The sequence below is a fragment of the Magnolia sinica genome, chromosome 6 (genome assembly GCF_029962835.1).
Source record: "Magnolia sinica isolate HGM2019 chromosome 6, MsV1, whole genome shotgun sequence".
Lineage (NCBI taxonomy): Eukaryota > Viridiplantae > Streptophyta > Magnoliopsida > Magnoliales > Magnoliaceae > Magnolia > Magnolia sinica.
Window position 1 is genome coordinate 588,070 of NC_080578.1, and position 22,674 is coordinate 610,743.

At 39.2% G+C, this 22,674-nt stretch overlaps 1 protein-coding gene across 2 annotated transcripts; it reads right to left on the bottom strand.

The window, feature by feature from the left end:
* Positions 1–1,709: 1,709 nt before the first annotated feature.
* On the bottom strand, positions 1,710–21,339 carry LOC131247853 (protein SAWADEE HOMEODOMAIN HOMOLOG 2-like). 2 transcript variants are annotated; one of them, XR_009172062.1, is made up of 11 exons: positions 21,110–21,338; positions 19,619–19,704; positions 19,467–19,512; positions 19,251–19,392; positions 13,699–13,747; positions 8,614–8,665; positions 5,219–5,362; positions 5,016–5,135; positions 4,373–4,736; positions 3,345–3,427; positions 2,917–3,233 (listed from the first exon to the last, which is right to left on the bottom strand). XR_009172062.1 is itself a non-coding variant. In XM_058247765.1 (10 exons), the coding sequence occupies exons 1-9, from the start codon at positions 21,161–21,163 to the stop codon at positions 4,377–4,379; spliced, it is 1,053 nt and encodes a 350-aa protein (XP_058103748.1). In that variant the 5' UTR covers positions 21,164–21,339; the 3' UTR covers positions 1,710–1,830; positions 4,373–4,376. The 2 variants fall into 2 exon arrangements, 1 of the variants encoding a protein (XP_058103748.1); XM_058247765.1 differs by lacking the exons at positions 2,917–3,233; positions 3,345–3,427 and adding an exon at positions 1,710–1,830 and having other exon boundaries at positions 21,110–21,339.
* Between the last annotated feature and the right edge of the window lie 1,335 nt (positions 21,340–22,674).

Here is a 22,674-nt window from a genome sequence, read left to right on the forward strand (position 1 = left end):
TAATACATTAGAAGTCTGCGGATGTGTGAGGGTCAAAGCCTTGGTTATATGTATTTTGACTTGCTTTATGAGGCTACCATGTGGCCAATAAAAATTAGTGCAATTAGATACATCTATCAAACTCTATTTATCGTTGCATTGCCCAACAAGAGATTCAATGCTTTTTTTAAGGAATTTATTTATGGCATAGACCTAAGAGATCACCCAACACTCAAAATGATTTTAAAAGGTTCTACAAAGGTTTTCAATTGTTGAAAATTTGCTTTGACGTTAAAACTATTTTTGATCTCCTTTGATGGCAATTTGATGGCCTACCACTTTATCGGAAAGGGTATAGTCTTTGGTGAATGATCATGCTAGTGGAATGATTTGATTAGATGTACATGTATAAATAAGATAGATTTATCGAATTCCATTTGTGTAGGAATTATGAAAATGGTTTAGTGGTGAAATATTATAAGCCGTACACCTTTGGAAATCCGTCTTTATAAATATATCATATCTCAAAGAAGAGAAATGTTAGAAAACCCAGATTCTTGAGAGCTTGGACGGCCATCCCCTTTCCCCAAAGAGAGAGAGAGAGAGAGAGAGAGAGAGAGCATCATCTCACATCTCATCTCCTCCATTACACGTGCGTGTGGGGTCCACTTGGCATGGACATTTGTATTCTCGGCCTTACCCCGAGGGCTGGCACAAGAGCTCCCACTCTCCTACATGATGGGTATGTCCTAACTCAACATCATATAGTAAATGAAATAAAGAAGAAAAAAATGACTGAATTGCAATGAAACCATGCAACAAGCACTCGAGATGAGATACATAGCTGACGGGTGTATTTGGATCTGGTGCAGTATAGCCCCTATTAATTCATGTCTTCTACTAAGACCAAACAAAAGCATAGGTCTCCCAGATGTGTCTCCTTGTCTAAATCTTCATATAAACCAAACACTCCATATTTGAAATCCACATCCCATTTTGTATAAGCCTCCAAAAATGACCGGATCTCACCCACCCACATACGTTTCCTTCAAACCATTCGAATTACATGCTCTCTCATAGCTTTCTAAGAACGGAATGGATAAAGAACAGCTAGCTGCATTTTCCTTTTGCACTCCTCAAGGGACCTCTGCCAAAAATGTACATCAATCACATGGTCCACTTCATATGGGCCAGGCAAAAACTCATGGTTATTGGACCGTTCTGACCATCCAGTTGCGAATTTTACCGGTTCAATGTAGTCCGCTGCTCTAACCATTCCTTTTTCAGGACAAGAGGGGGTCACTAGAGGCCAATCCCTTCAAATTTTGGCGATATTACCTATTGAAGTCGTGCCCACCAGAACAACAGACCCAACACCAGAAATGTTTGCTATGCATAACTTCTATGTAATGGCCTGATAATATTAGCATTCCTCTCTTGACAGAATCAAGAATGACATTGCATAAGCACGTGAGCACTCTCAATCCAAACCTACATTTTATGTTAACGGAGATGATACATACCATTGCATGCAATGGTACCCATGTGTTTATCAGTACTACATGAATGTGATTAGGCAATAGTCTACATTGATAGATGGTAAAGAAAAAGTATCACTTCACTATTTTTTTTTCTTTTTATTTTTTCTTCTTCTGAATGGTAGAACAAACCAACAACCAAAAAAAGAAAAGAAGAGAGAGAGAGCAAAGAAAAAAAAAAATAAAAAATACTAATAATAAGGGACCACTACAGCAGCAGCAACAATCTTTCCATCTTCCCAAATAGAAAAGACAATAGTGGGTTCGAGTTCCATTCATCATTGAGGGTCAGTTGCTCAAACTTCTTAATGACCTACAGATCCCAAAATAAATAAATTAATTAATTAAATAAAATAAAAGAACAGCAGCAGCAGCAGCAGCAACAAAAAAGGACTGTAGGACCATTACAATGTAGATATAGTTTTTCATCTGTATCTGCTACATATCTATTCTACTTTTCACACTTACGACCCCAGAAAATTCCCAATTTGCAATTACCGCATGGGTCCCCAAAAATCGCAAATTTAGAATTTGAAAAGAGAGTGAAACATATGTTGTGAACTTTAGAAATTAGATACGCACAGGTGGATCATTGAGGAGCTACAAACAATGCTTCATGTAACACCAAGAAAGGCATCATGGTAGTTTTTTTTTTTTTTTTTCATTTATGACGACAGGGTATCCCCCCCTTAACACCGTGGTTGATCATTCTGCAAAAGAAATGAAATGGTACCCAAAAAAAGAGAGTGAAACTTACAAACAAATATACTCAATATATGTTCAACAATTTAAAACTACTAAACAAGCATTCAGAAATGGTAAACCTAAATTCAGTACTCTAAAATGGAAGTGAATGTGTTTCATATCGTTTAAATGCTGTGAACTGCACCACCTCTTTGGCACACGTCTCAATTACTATCAAGTGTAGTTGTCCAACATGCCGACATTTGATAACAACGTGACCTAATTTAATTAAAAGTGACAATCTGGGAATGTAGCAGCGTTTGATGCTTTCTGTGATCCTTGAGTTCTTAGCTTGTGCAGGTGAAGTCCATTATTTGCTGATCCAAAATAATGACCCTATATGCACAGCAATGGATGGAACATGGCCAAAAGAGCTCCTTGGTGGAACAAACCTAACCCTACTGCCAGTTGCCTGCAAATATACAGTGAAGGAATATGGATACAATCCGCATCCAATGCCAAAAAAAAAAAAAAAAAAAAAAACGGGGACAGGGTTAATAGGATCTTCAAACCTGGCATGTCCATCCATAGGTGGCCTATCAGATCAACAGTCCCGACTACAATACCATATGCCCACATATAAAAACTGTAACACCAGTCTAAAGACTTCCCAATGTCCATGCTTTTCTGAAAGCATAAAAAATGGGCTGTACCATGCAACCAAGATCGGTCCTTTTTCACATATTTAAAAGGCAATATTCCAAAATTACCTTGAGTCTAATAATGTGAATACAGATAAGAGATACAAATACCAAAAAGGAAAAAAGAAAAAAAAATGAATATGGTTGAAGTATTTCTTTTGAAAATTTAAAAATTCCAGTCTGTAATAAAAATGTACTTCTCATTGTGAACTATTTCAGCCCTGATAAAAGAACTTGTGTGATTGCATCTTCCAATAAACTTGCAGCTCATGTGTGCCAACTTGCGCAGGATCCAAACTGCTCACCAAGTGGCCACCATTGTGAATATGCCCTGAACCAAAAACAAGACCATTCTACTGATCAAGTAGGCCACACAACACACGAAATAAATGGTTAAAAACAGAATGACCAATGGTCCATATTAAACATAAGTGTAGCCTACCTGAGGAGCAGACAAACCTGATTTTTGGGCCATGGGATCTACACGAAGGGGTCCTCCTGATGAGCAACTTGGACCTTGCACACCTGTGGTCATTGACATATGTTAACCGCAAGAATCATGTAAAAGATAAAAATAAAAACGCAAGAATCATGTTAGCTCATTTCGCCATTTTCTAGCTATTTTGCTTAACTCTACATTCCAAGAGGAATTGTATGAAACCTGGCTTGCATCTTTGCACAGTATACAACAGTTTTGAACAAGGTTTGAAGTATTGTCCGAAACCAGTACATATCACCCAACAAGTACTGGTATGGTCCATGAAAGATGCTGTATTGGCCGCCTTATCGGTGGTGAATGATATGATACCCAATACACTGATTTTAATCCTTGGTTTTCAATGACAGGTGGGGTCCATGGTCCAATAATCCAAACCCATATCTGTTTGTCCCAACAGCAGATGGACTACACCTAAGAATTGGGGTCTACTGAACAGACCACTGGTCTGAATTACAAAACCATCAGCTCCACTTGTTAATAATTGAAAACCCATGTATAATGTGCAAAGATGCAGGCCACATAGCATATGGTTCCTTACATTCAAAAATATTACAAAGCCTAAAAAAATATTCTAGAACATAAAATACTTATTATGAAAAAGAAAATGATCCAGTGATATTAGACACCCAATCCTTGTAGAGATGGCACACATGTATGAAATCCAAACCATTGATCTGATGGAACAAACCACAGATACGCCATACCCCAAAAGCCACATCTGCCAACCACCAATTTAAGGACCTGTGACCATTGATAGGACAGTTTTTCCACCCATTTGCAATCCATAGAAGTCCAGCAGTTGATGGTTAGGATGCTACGAGAGTCAGTTTCTGGGCACTGCTCAACCAGCTTATTTCCATGGCAGGGCCCATCCGATGCATGATTCAGATCATACAAATGTGTGTTTCTTTTTACAGTACACAGTTTCAATCCAAAATATAATGCAGAAGAGGTAAAAGTAACACAATTACCTGACTATGTTTCTTGCACATTTTCACCACTGGCAATGGACAATGTAACATTGCTGGTGCAGGTATCTGGTAGTGCTTTGTTATTTTCAACCTTCATTGTCATAGTAGTTTCCACATTTGCAGTCTCATTTGTAAGAGGAACTGAAGTTGTAGTACCTGTATCGCCCATTGTACTGCCTTCCACTTTGCGTTGCCTTCGGGTCTTCAGGCCTGCCGAATTGAAATCACTGGAAGAGCTTACCAAAGAAGGATCTTTCATCATGTTCTGTTGCCCCACAGATGCTGAATCCTTGGATGCATGCAGTCGTTGCAACCGATAATCAGTTTCAGGCCGACGACAGATTTTTCTTAGTGGTACTATTTCCTACAATAAAAGAGAAAGGAAACAAGTATTGAATAACTGCCTCAAGACTACAAGGTTACCAAATGTAATTTTGGTTTAGCATATGTAGCAAAACAATCAGCTTTAACTGACTTGAACAACTGAATTGGTCCATAATTGTGTATATTCTCATATATAACTTTTTCAAATGAGAGAGGGGGAGGGAGGGAGGGAGGGAGGGAGGGAGAGGGCAGAATTTCAAGATGGAAGCATGGAACAAAAAAATAAAAATGATGATGATGATGAACAAGGGATGCAAACCTCAGACTGATCATGGTCATAACGAACTAGGAACCTACAACGACAACCCCGTACATCATGCCTTCGTCTTTGAGCATCAAGGACATGAGCATCAAAGTACAATGCCTGCTCTTTACCTTCCTGAATATTTTCAGAGGTAACTTTAGATTGGCCTGCTAAATTGAGTGGCACCTTAAAATAGAAAGCATATAAAATGACAGAACCTGAAAACAGAGTATAAGGTCTCCAGGAACTACGGCAGCACATTCCGTGGCTTCACATGGCAGAGACCGCTGTCTCACACACTTGCGCACATTAATCCACTCATCCTCCTCTGCGCCAAATCCTGAAAACCGAACCCGAACTTCCTGAAATGTAAACAACGAATCATGTTTCTTTAATGGAAACCATAATCTGTCAAATTAAAGAACAAGAAAATAAACACAATTCACCATTTTCTACAAGAGCACACAAATGTATTGTGATTGTCAAAATCTACCATTCTCCAGATCTCCTAATTCCCTCTTCTTCTTCTTTTTTCTTTGAAAAGTAGTGGCCTTTACCAAGTTAGGAGCTGGCACAAGTATACAATTACTACATTCTCTTGAGAAAATCACAGAATAAGCACATTTTCTAAAGAACAGGTATCCGGCATATGGACATCCTCATCAACTCACATGCTGAGCATACAGAGACCAAATTAAGAAGAAACTTCATCTATTTTAGCAGTATCAGAATTTTATTAACATAGCTGTAATGTCTTTCTAGTAATGTGGACCATTTTTTTCAATACCTTATGCACTACCGAAATTATATAGAAATGCATTTTTCAATATCATTAAATATCTTCCAAGATATCTTAGGGTTTTGGGCTCTCCAAAATCCCCAAGTCCGACACGACACCTCGTGTCCGAGTCCAACTGATCTAGGCCAAGGGTGGGTCCCCTGAAAGCCTAGGAGTAGAACTCACAATTGAATACCTGAGCAATAATCAAGAGTGTCTAAGGGCTGTTTGGATAGAGTTGTAATTGGGTGTTTTGTTTTTGTTTTTTTTTGTTTTTTTGTTTTTCTTTTTTGGTCATCTGTACTATTTTTTCTTTTTCCTTTTTTGAGGCAGTGACAATTTTATTGAGAAAAGGCAAAAGCCTAAAGAAGACACAAAATGAAACAGGAACTAGAGACACACTGCTACCACTCTTTACAACAGGTATAAAACTGATCTAACCCGATGAATTCTGCGGCAACCGCTCATTCTAGAAGCAACTCCTTGGCCATTTTGCATACTTCTAAGGATGATTTTTCCCGATTTTGAAAACATCGGCTATTTCTTTCCCACCAAAGAACTCAAATTCCTACAGGGAGACAAATGCTATAGTTTCTTCCCTATCTCCCCACTTCCTCCACCATGCCAAGAGAGGAATAGAGCTTCAACAGAACCCAGCATTACCCATTGATGCCCAAGATTGGCAATGAACTCGACCCAAATCTTTGCCGCAAAAGTCACAATGTAAGAAAAGATGATTCACCAATTCATCAGATTTGTACCATAGAAGACGCACAATAGGAAGAATCATCGGTATTCTTTTGGCTTCAGCCTTTTTTCGATAAAATTGTCATCGTTCAAAAAACAAAAAAAAAAAAACACATTTTGTCCCATAAAGCTTGGCCGGTCTAATGGCTATCCTATAAAATAATATTATGTCATAATAAAGAAAATATTCTAGTTGTTTGAGTAATTAGTCTCTTATTCCTTTATTTAAGCAGAGTTGTTAGAGTTACTTATCCAGTCAACAGTTTCATCACTTAGTTTGCAGCCACATTCGGGGTGTCAAAACAATGTTGGACTGACTTTTTTGAAAGATGATAAATTTATTCATAAAAGGCCGGAGCCAAATTTTTTTTTGTAAAAAACTAAAAACAAAGAAAATGAAAATTACAGCTCAAGCCAACTTATCAGGAATTGAGAAATAACTTTCAATACAATCACCCAATTCATTACATGTGATTTTGCCCTTTTGAAGACCTCCAATACCTCTCCTTACCGATTCCTAAAACAATGATCATTCCTTTCTAGCCATATGGACCATAAACCCGCTACTAAACACAAACGCCACACTTTTTCCAGATCTTCCCTTTACCTCCACCATGCCATGCCAACATAAACTGATCAATAGAACTTGATGACGCCCATGCAACCCTGAACAAATCAAAGAAGCAATCCCAAAACCTTTTTGCAAACGAACAATGAATGAAAAGATGATCCACCAATTCCTCGCCTTGATAACACATTAAGCAAAACATTCAGGATAATCATCATTCTTTTGCAGAGATTGTCCATTGTTAACACCTTTTTTCTTCCCACTAACCAAGCAAGCACCACAACCTTTGGAGGAGCTCCATAATGCCAAACAAAAGATGTCGGGCTGATCTCTTCGCTGGCGCCAACTCCACATATAAACTTATAAAAAGATTTGATAGAGAATTTACCCGACTTGTCCTTCAGCCATACCATTGAATCCACTTTCGCCTTTCGCAGGCACTGAGGATACTTTAGAGAGCAAATCTAGCAACCGAATAAAATCTTCTGTCTCTACATCAATCAAATTTCTATGGGACGACAGTACCCAAGTAACAATCTCTCCTTGAATTGAAAAGCATCTGTCCACCCTCAAATCTGACTCCAAATGGGGGAACGCTTCACTCAACTTTTGCTCCACGCAAATATCTTCCCAAAACCTAATGGTCATCCCATCCCCCAAATGAGAAACTACCCATGCCCACACCCTGTTTTTTGCCTACGCCACCACTTTCCATAAATATGATGCCATGTTCAAAGATGAAGACCTAATCCACCTACCCCTATTATCCAACTCGTATTTCCTAGCTATTACCTCTCCCATATGGAACCCTCCAAAACAATGTTGGACTGACACAAATTGGTCCCATTTAAAAGTTCATTGAGTTAGCTATCAAAAGAGCTCAAGGTCATGCAATTTTGACATTTGAGTGAATTATCACTGATTTATTGAAGGTTTGTCATAGTTGTGACAGAATCTAAGGATGTTTTAGTAATATCCATGTTTCTATTAAAATAGATGGTTAAAACGAATTAATGAATAGTTAAAGACGCTTGCAGTTTCTTTTGCTTTGGTAAAATTATACATTCATCTAAAGACCCTTTTATTGATAAGTACCGAATGGAACATAGTTTTTCTTGGCCTCTACTCCTAAAATTGGATTATTTCAGGATGCAGGGCTCCTACTATTGATGGTGTGACTCAACCTTTTTTTTACACACCCCACACGGGCACTCAAACCAATGATCTCAGTGTTGAAACACACTCTGTCTACCACCGAGCCACGGCTTGGAACCCTAGTGTGACTCAACCAAGAGTTACAGATTTGATGAGAATTTAAACCTAAAACCTCAAATCAGGTGTTAATTATTACTACAATTAACATGCCCTACATCACTGACACGGACAAACATATTCATGTTTGATAATAGCATGTCTGTAAAATTCAATTTATCGAATACATGCATTGCACTTGTATAGGGAAAGTCCGATTTATCTCATTCATAAACTCTTCTTAGTAGTGATGAATATTGGAGCATTACCGGGTCGCTTGTCTCAAACATCCTGTGAGAAATAAAGGTTGAAACATCATACCTGAAAAATGGAAAAAGTTGTATCAAATAATGAGAAATAGATGCGAAGTCAAGGAATTTAGCAGGAACTGAAGTTTAACAGACAGAAGTCCAAAATATATTAGCAAAACTAGCGATGGCAAGTTTCAATTGAACAAAATTCTACGTAAGAAGTGCACTACATTTTCTACAAAACTTTCAGGGCCGAAACCCTTGTCAAACAAGTCTTAGACACATGGTCACATCAATTGGGATAAAAACCTTAGTTTATCTTTTATTCTTGTATGTTACCAGTGAGGTTTGCTGACCACATGTCATATGGCCTAGCCTACTACACGATAGCACATGCATGAATATGGCCCACATGCAATGTTGGCACTGTGTTGGCGTGTAGATGGGCAAGGCTATTCAATAATACTAGCTTAGCGTATTTCTTTTAGCAGTACTTATGTATTATTAATATTGTTGAATGTATTTCTAGTTAGGAGAAGATCGCATAATCAAGCTTCCTGTTGCTTATGGTAAGGTCATGCTCCAAGCGCCGCCATGATGTGTATTAGACATCCTAACCGTGCATCTAGTGACTCATCTCCAGGTGATGATATATCCCAAAAATCATCTGTATCTAAAACTTAGGTGGGCCACACCATCCTAAAGTGTGAAATCATGCCTTAAACATCTAAAATCACTTCGTGGGGCCAATGTTCGTAATATCGATACTATCGGCCGATATTATCGGTATCGATGGCGAACGATACGAAACCCCTCAGAAGGCCCTTGAAATACAAAAAATTGAAAAAATCTTGTGTATCGTGCTATATATTGCAAAATATCGTGAGATCGCAAAATATCGTGCGATATTGATAGATATTATCACCTCTACCGCTTTTTTTCAGGGATTTTAATATTTTCTTCGCAATTAAAGGGCCAGGAATGCCGGAAAAATCAGAAGAAAAAAATCAGAACACCCCAGAAAATCGAAAAATATATATGTAAAAAAGGAAAACTTTCATGAGTGCATTCAGTACCTGTAGAAGAGGGTCAATCGATCGAAGCGGTGAGCCGTTCGTAGGTAAGTGCGAAAAAATCTTCGATTCCCTCCAATGTCGAAGTGTATTTGAGAGAGATTTTCAGATTTAGGGTTCCGAGAAGGAAGAACTGGAACCCTCTCTGGTTTCAAAAAAACAAAGGCTTCGGTTGCCTTTTTCACGGACACGGATTTCCTACGAAAGCCTTTCGCAGGAAGTTCATGTGATGTGATACAAGGTGGGGCCTACAGTGATGTTGGTGATAAATCGAAACCGTCCATCCCTTGTGGGAGTTCATTTTAATACATGCGACCAAAAATGAGTTGGATCCAAGACTCAAGTGGGTCAGACGAGAGGGAAAACCGAGAAAAGAGTTTCCTACCGTTAAAAACTTCCTGGCATCTTCCTTTATATTTATATGCCATCCAAACTGTTTATAAGTCATTCCCACTCGGATGAATTGAAAACACCAAATATATTGCTTGATATGAACCTTTGTGGCCATACAAATGGTTCAAATGGTGGTTATTAAATCTAAATTGTTTCCTCTCGTACGGACCACTTGAGTTTTGGATACATCTAATTTTTTGTATCATGCCCTAAAATGACCTCCCAAAATGGATTAACGGTGTGGATTTATAACAAACATCATGGTGGGCCCCACCTAGCATCCCAATGCAGGAACATCCTACAAAGGCTTTTGCAGGAAATCTGCATCCAGCTACTGAGTAGCGAGACTCCCTACCGAAGTTACGTCACCAAGTTAAGTGGGCCCCACCATGATGTATGTGTTGTATCCACACTGTCCATACATTTGAAGAGATCATTTTAAAGCATTATACAAAGAATGATTCAGATCCAAACCTCCAGTGGACCCCACCACAGAAAACAGTGGGGAGAGTGATGCCCACCATTAAAGACTTCTAATGGCTACAAAAGTTTTAAATCAAGCTGATATTTGTTTTTTCCCTTATTTCGTGCCTGTGTTAACTTATGAAAGGGTTGGATCTCAAATAAACATCATGGTGGACCTTAGGAAGGTTTCAACGGTGGCGTCACTCTCCCCACTGTTTTCTATGGTGGGGTCCACCACTGCTCTGGATCTGCCTCATTCGTTGTCTTGTACCCTAAAATGATCTCTCCAAATGAATGGATGGTGTGGATACAACAAATACATCATGGTGGGGGCCACAGAACTTGGTGATGTCACTTCAGTAGGAGTATCGCCACTCAACCTATCAGTAGGTAATCTGTGTCCTTCTTACAAGCGCAAGTAGACTGGGTAGCTAGCTGTAACGGTATTGTCGGGGGCTTTGTAGGGCCACCCTGATGTATGTGTTTTATCCACACCGTTCATCCATTTTGATAGGTTATTTTAAGGCATGAGCCCAAAAAGAAGGCAAATCCGAGACTCAAGTGGTCCACGCCACGGGAAGCCATGGTAACAATGATGCCTATTGTTGAAACTTTCTTAGGGCCCATAGTAATGTTTAGTTGTCATCCAATATGTTCATAAGGTATGACAGACCGAGATGACGAGAAAACATAAATATTAGCTTGATCCAAAAATTATGTGGCCCCAAGACATTTTCTACTGTAGCCATTCAATCCTAGGACCCTTTACAAATGAAACTATTATGTACACTTATTTTTTGAGATTTTATGATTTAAAAGTGTGTATTAAGGTCTTTTTTAATAATCCCTAAAGTTTCATTGAAAAATTCAACAATTTGCCAAATGTTTCCCCATATTTCCCAAAAAGTGCGAAAAATTATGCGATACAAACGATATATCCCGTGCGATAACAGATATGTATCTGTATCTGTATCCCAAGGGTGCAATACATGGTGCGATACCGATATTTCGAACACTGCGTGGGGCCCACTTGATTTTTGGAACGAAAAAAAATTTGGTGGGTGGCCCTCATCCAAGTGGGGCATAAACAATGAATAGGCCGGATTTCTGAACCACAACTGGGTGAGCCCCACAAACAATCAGGAAGATTTTAATGAGTGGGCATCCACTCTAAACTATTTCCTATGGTGTGGCCCACCTAAGTCAGCAATCTGTCTGGATTTTGGGCTCTAGGCCTAATAGGAACGGGTGCATTTGATGGCCAGGGTGGACGTCTAACCCAAATCATGCTGGGCCCTATAGAGCTTGACCTTATCGCAACTTATATTAAGGTCTACCTTATAAGAACATTTCTTTTCTAGTTTGATAGAAATGGTTTTCTACATCTTAGGCATTTATAAAGTAAAATGTCCATATTGTAATGCAGGGGCATTTTCACACCGGGCTCGACTAGGGTGGCCTGTGGGATGCGGGGACACACTCGAGGTGGGCGGCTCGTGTAAGGTGGGTGGCTCGTGTGAGGCGGGTGGCTCCTGGGAGGTGGTACCCATATGAAGTGGGGCCCACGAGGGGGGTTCGGTCGAGGTCCTAACCTATGGGATGTGGGGCCTGAGCTATAAGATAAATGAATTAATTCATTATGCTCTATTAGTTCGAGCTTTTAGAGTAAGTGGTTAATTGTCCTGCATCAAAGTGGCATTAGAGTGAGAGGTCTCGTGTTCAAGACTCCTCACTAGCGGTGATTAATGCAGGGGCATTTTCACACCGGGCTCGAGTGGGGTGGCTTATGGGATGCAGGGGCACACTCGAGGCAAGTGGCTCGTGTGAGGCGGGCCCCACCCGTGTGAGGGGGGGCGGGTTATAAGATAAAGGGATTAAACGTAACATAACCGATCTCCCAATGGTCAAACTCATTGTGATTATGTGGCCTACCTGATTTTTGTTTCAAACAATCTTCAATGACTAGGCCCATCCTTCAAATGGCTAAGATGTCCCACGCGCATGATACATTAACATGTGAGGCAGGGTTATCCGACAGCTAGTTGCAAGTGATCATTACTCAATAACAATATTTCCCTAGATGAGTAAGGATTAAGATTTAGGAAGCTATATTTCTTCTCTCAGATGCAATCTACACATCAAGACAATGCCACGTCACAAAAACACCTATAAAACTTTTACGTATGAGTAAGTTGGCTTAAGTAGTGAACCTATTTTCAAAGCTAGAAAGATTAGGGATGCTTTATTAAGGATTTAAAATTAGTCAAACTAGAACAGAGTATTAGTATATGGAATACAATTTTAGTAACAATAGAATTGGAAACAAGGAATTAGTTAAGATTGTTGACCAAGAAATAACCCAAAATGACCACTTTCAATAGGGTTGATCATTCTTGAGAGAGGAGAGATTGAAAAGGATGTTACTCATGGAATTCAAGCTGGGTGGAAAAAGTGGAGGTGCCTCTAGAGTTTCATGTGATCGTCATGTGCCAATGAAAACTAAAGGGAAAATTTTATAGGAAAGTTATAAAAGCAGCCATGCTTTATGGGATAAAATGTTGGGTAGTTAAAGAACAACATATTCATAGGACAAGTGTAGTTGAATGAGGATGTTGAAATAGAGACAAGGATATGATTGGAAATGAATGCATTTGAGGGAACTTGGGTGTAGCACCAATATGTAATAAGATGAGGGAAAGTAGACTTAGATAGTTTAGCCATGTGCGATGGAGACCAAGAACCGCGCCAGTCAGTAGTGAGTTGATTCAAATTGAAGGCTATAAAAGGGCAAGGGGAAAGCCCAAAACAATTTCACATTTATCAGATTGCATCCATTCAATGAAGTAAGACACCATGCAAGCTTTTTCCATTCTTTAGTTCACATGAAAATGATATTTCAATTTCAGTCGCTTAAGCGCATAACAAATAATAATTTAAGGCATTCATAAATTTCAAATGTTTAGTGGTTAAGCAATTTAAAATGCAATAGCTAATTAATGCAACAGACAAAAAAGGAAGAGTTGTATTCATTTAGAATGCAATACTAATGCAAACCCATGAAATTACATTGTCATGCACCTATGTACCAACCATAAAAGTTAATTCACATAGAAATGTAATAATACAATACCGTGAACAGAATTTAAGGGGGAAAACAGTACGAAATACAAACCATGCCCCATCCCTAGCTGATTTGGCTTCAAACTCCATCTGGGTGCCTCCTACATGTAGAAGTAATGAAACAATTAAACAAACGTATCTAGAAAACAATGCACAGAAATGGGAGCAGATATTCACATACGTGAATTCATGTAAGCCAATTATTTTTGCAAAAAAAATTTAAGATTCATTAATAATAGGTAGAGGAGGAAGTGATGCAAGTAGAGGCAGTGAAAGGATGTTCATGGAAAAGAAAATGTGTTGGGGGTGTGTGTACCACAATTTTGCATTGCTCTATAAGTCTCTCGACGTAACTCTATATATGAGTCTATACCTAAGATAACCCTACCTGACCAACTCAAAAACCATTCATACCCAGGCCATCGCCCTTGACTCGGCCAAACCTGTAACCAAACTACTTTTTCTAATTCTGCATGATTGCACTATGAAAAAATTAGCATTGCCATCCTAGAAGTCATGTGAAAGCAAATTTTTCTATAACTGTCAAAACCTTGGAGTTAAAAAGAAAACCAATTGATGAGGACATCCGAGCACCTTTTAGAGTTTATTAGAGGAGGAAAGCTGCCCCGGTTACTTTATGGCTAGGTAATCATTACATGGAGCCTAGTGGGCCCAATTCGAGTTCCTAGCCATGTTGTAGACCCCACATGCATGATCGTGTATTTTTTAAGACCCCCCACACTAGGAAGATGCATGTGGGCTGCTTAGTTGAGAGTATTAGACCGTTGGATTGATTGGATACATCTATCGGACCGTTGGATTTTGCATCTTGACCGTTGGACTATTTTGATGGTTGGGTCGTCTAGATCGTGGACTCATATTGGAGACTAGTTTTAGTTATTTTGTTTAATTAGTTTGATTTTTTTATTTATTTTATGATTTAGTTGATATTAAGGGTGTTTTGGAAGTATTAAGGGTGTTTTTTGTAAAAACACACCAAATAGAGTATATAAGGCTTGGACATATAAAGCCTGGGGCATTATTGGCTATTGAATAAAGTTTTCTTCTTGCTTTGTTTTGAATCAAAATTCTTCTTGTGATTGGAGTTTGGTGTAAAGCTATGGAATGATTCCAATTCTTCTTTCTTTTATTCTCTTTCCAGGTAATCTCTTTTGTTTACAACCAAAGACCATTACCACTATCACCCTAGCCATTTAGACCACTCCAAGCTGTCAACCCACCACCATCGTATGGACCCCCCACACTTGCAATAATTCATTTGATAAAGTGGAAACGAGTCAAATGACCAAATCAAGGTGTTCCATAACAATAATGGTGGTTGTAATGGCCACCATCGTTACCTATAACAATACAGGCGATAATGGCCGTTATGGCTCCATTTTTATTTTTTTATTTTTCTGAAAAAAAAAAAAAAAATGTTTTTGGGCCGTTATAGGGTCATGGCTATTTTCAAGAACACCCAAGTGTAATCCGATTTAGCCCTCCCAAAAACATCGATAGCTCTCAAACTTTTATCGTAAAGGCATCAATTGATCCACTCTCCTCACAAATCCCAAATTCCTGCCAAGAAGGTTAATCTCCAAAGCTTCCTACTTCTCCCACTCCTGCCCCCGTGCCAAGCAAGGAAGAGACCTTCAATCGAACCCAGCATTGCGCAGCTCATACTGAAAATCGAAAGAACCTTGACCACATCTCGCAAGCAAATAGTCGAGAATGACGAGATGATCGACCAACTTCTCATTTTGCACACACAAGGTACAAACATTGGCTATCATCATGTTCCTCTTTCGAAGATTGTCAATAGTGCACCTTTTTCTGACCCACTAACCATGCCAGTGCCACAACTTTTGAAGGAGCCCCTGTAATACCATACGAAGGTGTGAAAGTTTTTGTAGTAGGTGCCACGAAGAAACCTGTAGAAAAATCCAACTGAAAATCAACCCGACTTACTTATAGTAACCAATGCATCCTTCACTACTGGCAAGGGGCTAACACCTTGAAGATAGTTCCACAAGCATGTGAACTCACCCAACTCCTCGTCCAATGGGTTCTTCCTACATGGGTACACGCCCGCCCATTCCCTACTATTGAGAAGCACCATGATATGAAGACATTCAAGTCTGTTGAAAGATGTGCTAACCTCGAAAATTCTTCTTGAAGTGTTCTTTCACTTGCCCATCTATCTTCCAAGAAGTGAATCCTCGAACCATCTCACTAAGAGAAACTAACAGCTTCCTTGAATTTAGTGCTTAAATTGACTACAACTTTCCAAAGAGCCGATGTCCATATAGGGAGGAGTCCTTAAACTACCACCCACCCTCCTCCACACTGCACTTGCACATGAACACCTCTTTCCAAAGGCTACCATCTTATGTCCCGAACCTCCACAACCATTTTCCGAGCAGCACTTGATTCATTATATCCAGTTCCTTAATACCCATGCCTCCTTCCCTCATCAACTTACAAACATCATCCCACTTTAGCAAATCAAGCTTTTGCTTTTTCTTTGGTGCCTTGCCATAAAAAGTCTTGCCTAAACCTTTCTATCCTGTCCAAGACCCATTTTGGCACTTGAACGGAGACGTAAACTATAGAGGTAAGTTTTCTTAGGTTTCCTTGATAAGCGTCAATCTTCCCTCAAGCAAAAGGTGTTGACTTCCATCCTGACAACTTTCTTTCGACTCCCTCTATCACCTCATCCCATAAGTGCTTTGTCGGATTTTTTATACATGGAGGAAAACTCAAATAAGTAGACAAGAATATTCAGAGCCCTGCAAATGAAAATCTCTGCCAGCTTCCCAACCTCCTTCAATATACCTACTACCAACATTTCGCTTTATGCGGTATCCAATTTCAGTCTAAAAACTACCTCAAAGCATTGGACAATTTTCCTTAAATTATTGACTTTGACCTCATCCACGTCACAAAAGGGGAGTGTCATCGGCATACTGCAATTTAGAGATTTGGAAACCCCCTTTATCCACCATGAAACCATCTGTGAGACCCACTATTGTGCCCCTATCCAGCAACTTGTTTAGAGCCCCTATCACCACTACAAATAAAAATAAAGATAGCAGATCTCCTTGTTTCAAGTCTCTTGAGGCCAGAAAAATCGTTTTGGTGACCTATTTAGGAACACCAAGAATTAAGCCAACTAAACATAAGCTTGAACCCACCTTCTCCATCGCTCTCCACATCTCAACCTATCAAAGCATGTATTTCAAAAATTCTCAACCTACATGATCATATGCTTTCTCAACATCTAGCTTGCAGATGATGTCTTTCTTGCCATCCCTGTGACGCGTATCTAAGCCCTCATGTGCTATCAATGCCCTATCTAATCCTCCCACGATGAAACAGTCAATTGAGATGACATGCACTAGCACTGACCGAAACCTTGTAGCCAACACTTTGGCAATAATCTTGTAAGGAGAACCCACCAAGCTTATTGGCCTAAAGTCTTACAAGCATTTTGCTCCATCTTTCTTGGGAATGGCAGCGATAAACAATGCCCCCAATCTCATGCACAAGATGACCACTCCTGAAAATTTTGCTAATGACAGCCATTACATCTCCTTTAAATATTTTCCAAACCACCTGAAAAAATGACAATGGGAAGCCATCCAGCCCCGGGACCTTGTCTCTTTCCAAATCATCAATTACCACTTTAACCTCCTCTTTGAAGGCCGGAATTACCAAAGCCAGTTGTCACCTCTTCCGGCATCTTGTTGAAGGAAAGACAATCAAGCTTTGGTCGCAAGACTCGCACCCATTCCTCTTTGGAAAGAAGCTGCTTGTAATAGGTTACAATTGTGTCACATACCTTTGTCTTATCCTCCACTGTCACACCATCTACCACCACACTATGGATTATGTTATTCCTCGCCAAGGTATTCCGTATCGATAACGGTGGCCGTAACGGTCACCACCATTACCGATACAAATATTGGCCGTAATGGCCGATACAGGGGCGTAACAACCGTTACACCCCCATAACGGTTGAAAATTTTCTTTTGCCCCAAAAAATTCTGAAAAAATATCTAGAAAATCAATAATAATGTAAATATTTCAAATATGTATTCATTTTTTGTTTTGAACATATTTATGGTAGTGTAACGGTCCACTCTTTAGTGAGAGTGTTGTATCAGGTTGTCTAGTGAATTGTTTAATATGATTATGTCTCTAATGTTTACACATCACAATCAAGCATTACAACTAGAAATCAGAAAAAGGCATAAATATTGTTTTTTCAATTTTTTTTTGAAAAAAAGGCCCTCGAAGATTCTATTCACTCAAATCACTTCAATCCACAATTTTAATCTTAAAAGCTATAGCAAGAGTGGTCGAAATATGTTGTAAAATGGTATAAGAGAGTTTTTGGAATGAGAAAAGTGAAAAAGATGAGAAAAATGAATTTAAATAGAAAAAAAATGATCATTTTTCAACCGTTATGGGAGTAACAGTTGTTATTCCCAGTAACGGCCTTTACGGCCACCGTAATGGCCGATACGCCCTCAAAAAACTAACTGCCCTTTTTCACCCCTGTATCGCATAACGGTCATGGCTGTTACCTATACATATCGGCCTTTACGGGCATATCGTAACGGATACGGAACACCTTGTTCCTTGCCCTTGCAATTGCCGAAGCATGAAAGAACTTAGTGATCTTGTCCCTTCCTTAAGCCACGTTGCCATTAACCTTTCTCTCCGCTTAATTTCTTCTTCTTTCAAGCGGTTTTCATATTCCTACAACAAATTATCCATCACTGATTTTTCTTCTTATGAACCCTAGCTTCTTTCTTGATATCCAATGCTTGAATATCACTAAGGGTGTTTTGCGCCTCCGCCTCCTGGTAGCCAATAACCTCTCTTTTCCATGCATTGATTTTTCCTTTTAACAGCTTGAGTTTTTGAAACAAAGAATAGCCCACTCGCCCCTCCACCTTGAAGACAATCACCAATCTTTCACTATATCGGTGAATCCTTCCACCTCAAGCCAAAGAAGTTCAAACCTAAACAGACCCGGGCCCCAAACCTCCTCAACTTTAAGCAAAATAAGACAATGGAAAACAAGCATGTAAATGTTCAAATCACAATTCAATCTATAAAAATAATTCTCTTGGAGATAGTCAGGGCCAAAATCATCGAACTCAGGCCCCAACAGCCTCAATTTGCCCATTGCAATGAGCAGAGTAAACCTGACAAGTTAACTTGCCAAGTGTTTTAACTTTCTTATATGCCAGACTTAAAGGTATAAACACAGCAGTGGTCCTATCAACTTTGATTGACTTAGATGATTCACCATCTGCTCACCAGGTTGACCCAAGTCAATTGAGTTAAGGACAAGTTTTCAGCCGTTGAGATTCCCTGCAAATTAAGCCCAGCCTACCACCTACGCTGAGTCATCTCAGTCTGGTCATGAGTTGAGTCAGTAAGTCTCGTAACCGTCACACCAGGAGTAGATTAGAATATAACTAGGCAGTTCTATGCTTCTAGCAAGTCCACTAAAGAAGAACAATTCAAACAAGAGATAAGCCCTCGAGAATAAAGCAAAGGCTGAAGAAGAAAGTCTATAAAAACTACCTGAAGGAACGGGAACTGGAATAGGCACATTTCTCGATGGAACTGATTCGTCCCGAATCATGGGTGAGACATTTAGCTTTCCTGGAGCCTTACTCATTTTTACCCTTTGTGCGTACCTCCTATTTTGGAACCAATTCAACACCTGTAACAACTCAAAATGAACAAAAGCTTCCAACAGCCTCATTGTATGGATAAACAAACCAGACAGGGACTAACCTGCTTCGGTTGCACAACAATCTTTCCTGCTCGGTCTTCAGACGCACTTCAACCAGACAACAGCTACATCAATTTCTTTTTCCAATGCCATAATAGCACCAATAGAGGTTTGTACTGTTAAGCATTTGAAGAAAGCACATCTCCATACATACCTGAATTTATCTGCAAGAGAGCAGATGACTTCACGGGCAGGTATTGCACTATCAGTTTCTTGCAGAGCTGCTTCCATCTCCACCACCTTAAAAAGGAACGAGAGAGAGAGAGAGAGAGAGAGAGAGAGAGAGAGAGAGAGAGAGTCAACATCAGACCCCATTATACAAGTCAAGCATGTTGAGCATTGGTAGCAATCAAGCAAAAACACAGTCAGACAGTTGAGTGAGACTGCATTTGGATGCCCAATTGAGCTGAATTGAATTGAATTGAATTGCAATAGTTAATTGAAAAAGCAAATGACCCAATTGCAATTAAATTTGTATTCGTATTAATGTTGAAGTCTCTAAATCACAATTATGTTACATAAACGGTAGATTTGAAAGGAATCTAAATGCAATTTGAATGCTACTTGTTAAAAATATTGAGGAAAGTAATTCTGATTTGATCATTTCCTCTCCATTGCTAATTATCACAACTCAAATGAATATTGCATCCAAACACAACCTAGTAATGGGGAAAAAATAGAGAAAATTTAAGAAAATTAGGGAAACATCAAACAGTGAATTGGGGTTGTGATTCTTTCAAAGTTGTTGGACTCTGGCAACGGCGCATCAGGTTTATCCAAGTAATGAATGATTCACAGTCATTTTACATCTCATAAGTTATCATTAATATGGATCTTTTGCATGTGTAGAAGGTCTATCCTCGAATGCTTGGAGACCTTGTGCATGTTTCCAAACCACAGCTTTCAAGAGGTGCCTTAAAAGCACGGCTAGTTGGAATTAACAGTGCCTTAATTCAGGCAAGTGTTCTAGACAGATGTGGCCCACCTTCCATCAAACGATTACAGCAACTCGACCAGTAGGCTTTTGCCCATTGCAAACAGACAGTTGACCAAATTCTCTGTTTACCTGTCCATTTGCAAGCCAATGATTGTGTAACCTTTTTTTCCCTCATTCTTCTTCTTTCAACACAGCATATGCAATCATGCAAGGAGGGATCCACCAAATAAACGGTTTGCAACACTGAAAGATGTGAACAACCCATGCATGATTCTAGATAGAATTAAAACATCTGCAATCTGGACCAACAAATCATTATGATAATTTCCACACTTTGCAAACTCTCAGAAAGAACAATTCCTTAGGTTGCAATTGGTTGCACAAAATATCATCATATTTGGTGAAACCAAACACACCCTTAAAAGCAGGAACCAATATGATTGTGAAGCCTTTTACGGTTCGAAATTGGCATAGCATCTTGGATAATGAAATACAGTCGGTCGTATGAGCTTGCTAGCATGCACTTAGATACTACGTTGTCACACGCATGAGAAGCACCTCACGTGCGAACCTGATCCTTAAATCCTTTTTTATTGAGAAGTGAGAATTAGAGATGAAAAGCAAAGGAATAAAAAAGAATAACTTGAAACTGAAAAGATAGGCAATCGGATATTTGGAACCCGATTGAGGAGGATTGGATTGAGTTACCTCGGTGGGGGTGAAACGGAAGGCAGGGCCTCCGCCATGTGGAGGTCGCCCCATCTGATTTCAATCTATCTTCGTTTTTCAGCTTCTTCTTGTTTGAGTCTATGTCTCTTTCTGCAACAGAAATAATAATAATAAGCTCCCTCTAGAGTATCTATTTTTCGAAATTTTCTCACCTCGAATTTTTCTTTTTCCTTTTTCTTCTTCTTTTTTTTTTTTTTTTTTTTTTTTTTTTTTTTTTTTCAGATTAGGTTTTGTGGGCAAAGACAGGAGACGGGAATTTGGGATTTGGAAGGCTTCTTTCCTATTTCCTATCATCAGAGGTTATAAAATAAAGATGTCTAAACAAACCCCGTCTACTGGTCCGCGGACTACTGAAATCCGTTGTTCGGGTCCATGTGTATGCTTGATCACAACCGTTCAGGATGTGTGTCCAACCGTGGATACCAGCGGATGGATAAGTGGGTCCACGAATTCTCAACTTTCTCCCCTACATTCAAGTGCATGGTTAGGATCATTTTAAAAGAAAAGGTGGGCCACCCGTGCCCCTTGCAGTTTGAGCTGGTTTTATATTCAGCTCTTATTGAATCAATAGTGGATTAGGTGTTACCCTTGCTGTTGAGCTCACCTTGATGATTTTTCGTACATCCACACCATCCATCCGTTTTTCCAGCCCATTTTAGGACTGTGATCCCAAAAATTAAGTAGATCCAAAGCTTAGGTGGGCCAAACGACAAGAAATAGTGGTGATTGGACGCCCACTGTTAAAAACTTCTTAAGTCATCCACCCCGTTGATAAGGTCAACCAATCTTGGATGAAGGGGAAATGCAAAGATAAGATTTATCCAAAACTTTCGTGACCCACAGAAAAATTTTAATGGTCATTCACCACTAAAGTTTTGGAGTCATGCTATAAAATGAGCTCGAAAAAGGAATGGATGGTATGGATATACAACACATTCATCAAAGTAGGCCCCACGTGGTAAGGGTAATTAGCTGGAAGCACCTAATCTGCTCTCATCAATACATCATCAAGGTAAAAATTGATTTTATTTTTTAAGTACAAAAGGAAAGTGTTTATATTAAATATAAAACTTGTCTTCCATGGAACAGTTTATAAAGTATTTTTCTTCTGAAAAACCTTATAAAAAAGTGTTAAATTATGCTTTAACAGGTGCGCTCAGAAAAGCTATCTTGAGAAGAAAATCAATTAGAAACCTAGGTAGGTTGAAAAACCATAGGAATCATTTGCAAAAGAGTGATAATTAAAAAGACAAACTATATGCAAAGCAAAGGAATTAAATCATCAACATGTTTCCATTGAAGCAGATTGCATCCAGCCCCGGCCCGGACAATAATCTGTCTAAGCAGGGGGCTACTTGGCGCCCACTGTGATGTATTGGGTTTTATCCATGCTATCTGTTCTTCTTTCTAGATAATTTTATATATGAGCTAAAAAATGAGACAGCAAGTGGACCCCATTGAACCTATACATAACGTAGTATAAACTTTTGCAACTCTCAAGAAGTTTTTAATGGTGAGTGTTCAATTCCCCCGTGTGGTTCACT

Bases quoted from the DNA above. Each gene is read 5' to 3' on its own strand.
- LOC131247853 (XM_058247765.1), bottom strand. From the start codon at position 21,163: ATGGGGCGACCTCCACATGGCGGAGGCCCTGCCTTCCGTTTCACCCCC. The intron at 5,136-5,218 runs GTTCTGTCATTT...GAAAATATTCAG, and splicing joins ACCTTATACTCTGTTTTCAG to GAAGGTAAAGAGCAGGCATT. The intron at 4,737-5,015 runs GTTTGCATCCCT...CTTTTATTGTAG, and splicing joins ATGACCATGATCAGTCTGAG to GAAATAGTACCACTAAGAAA.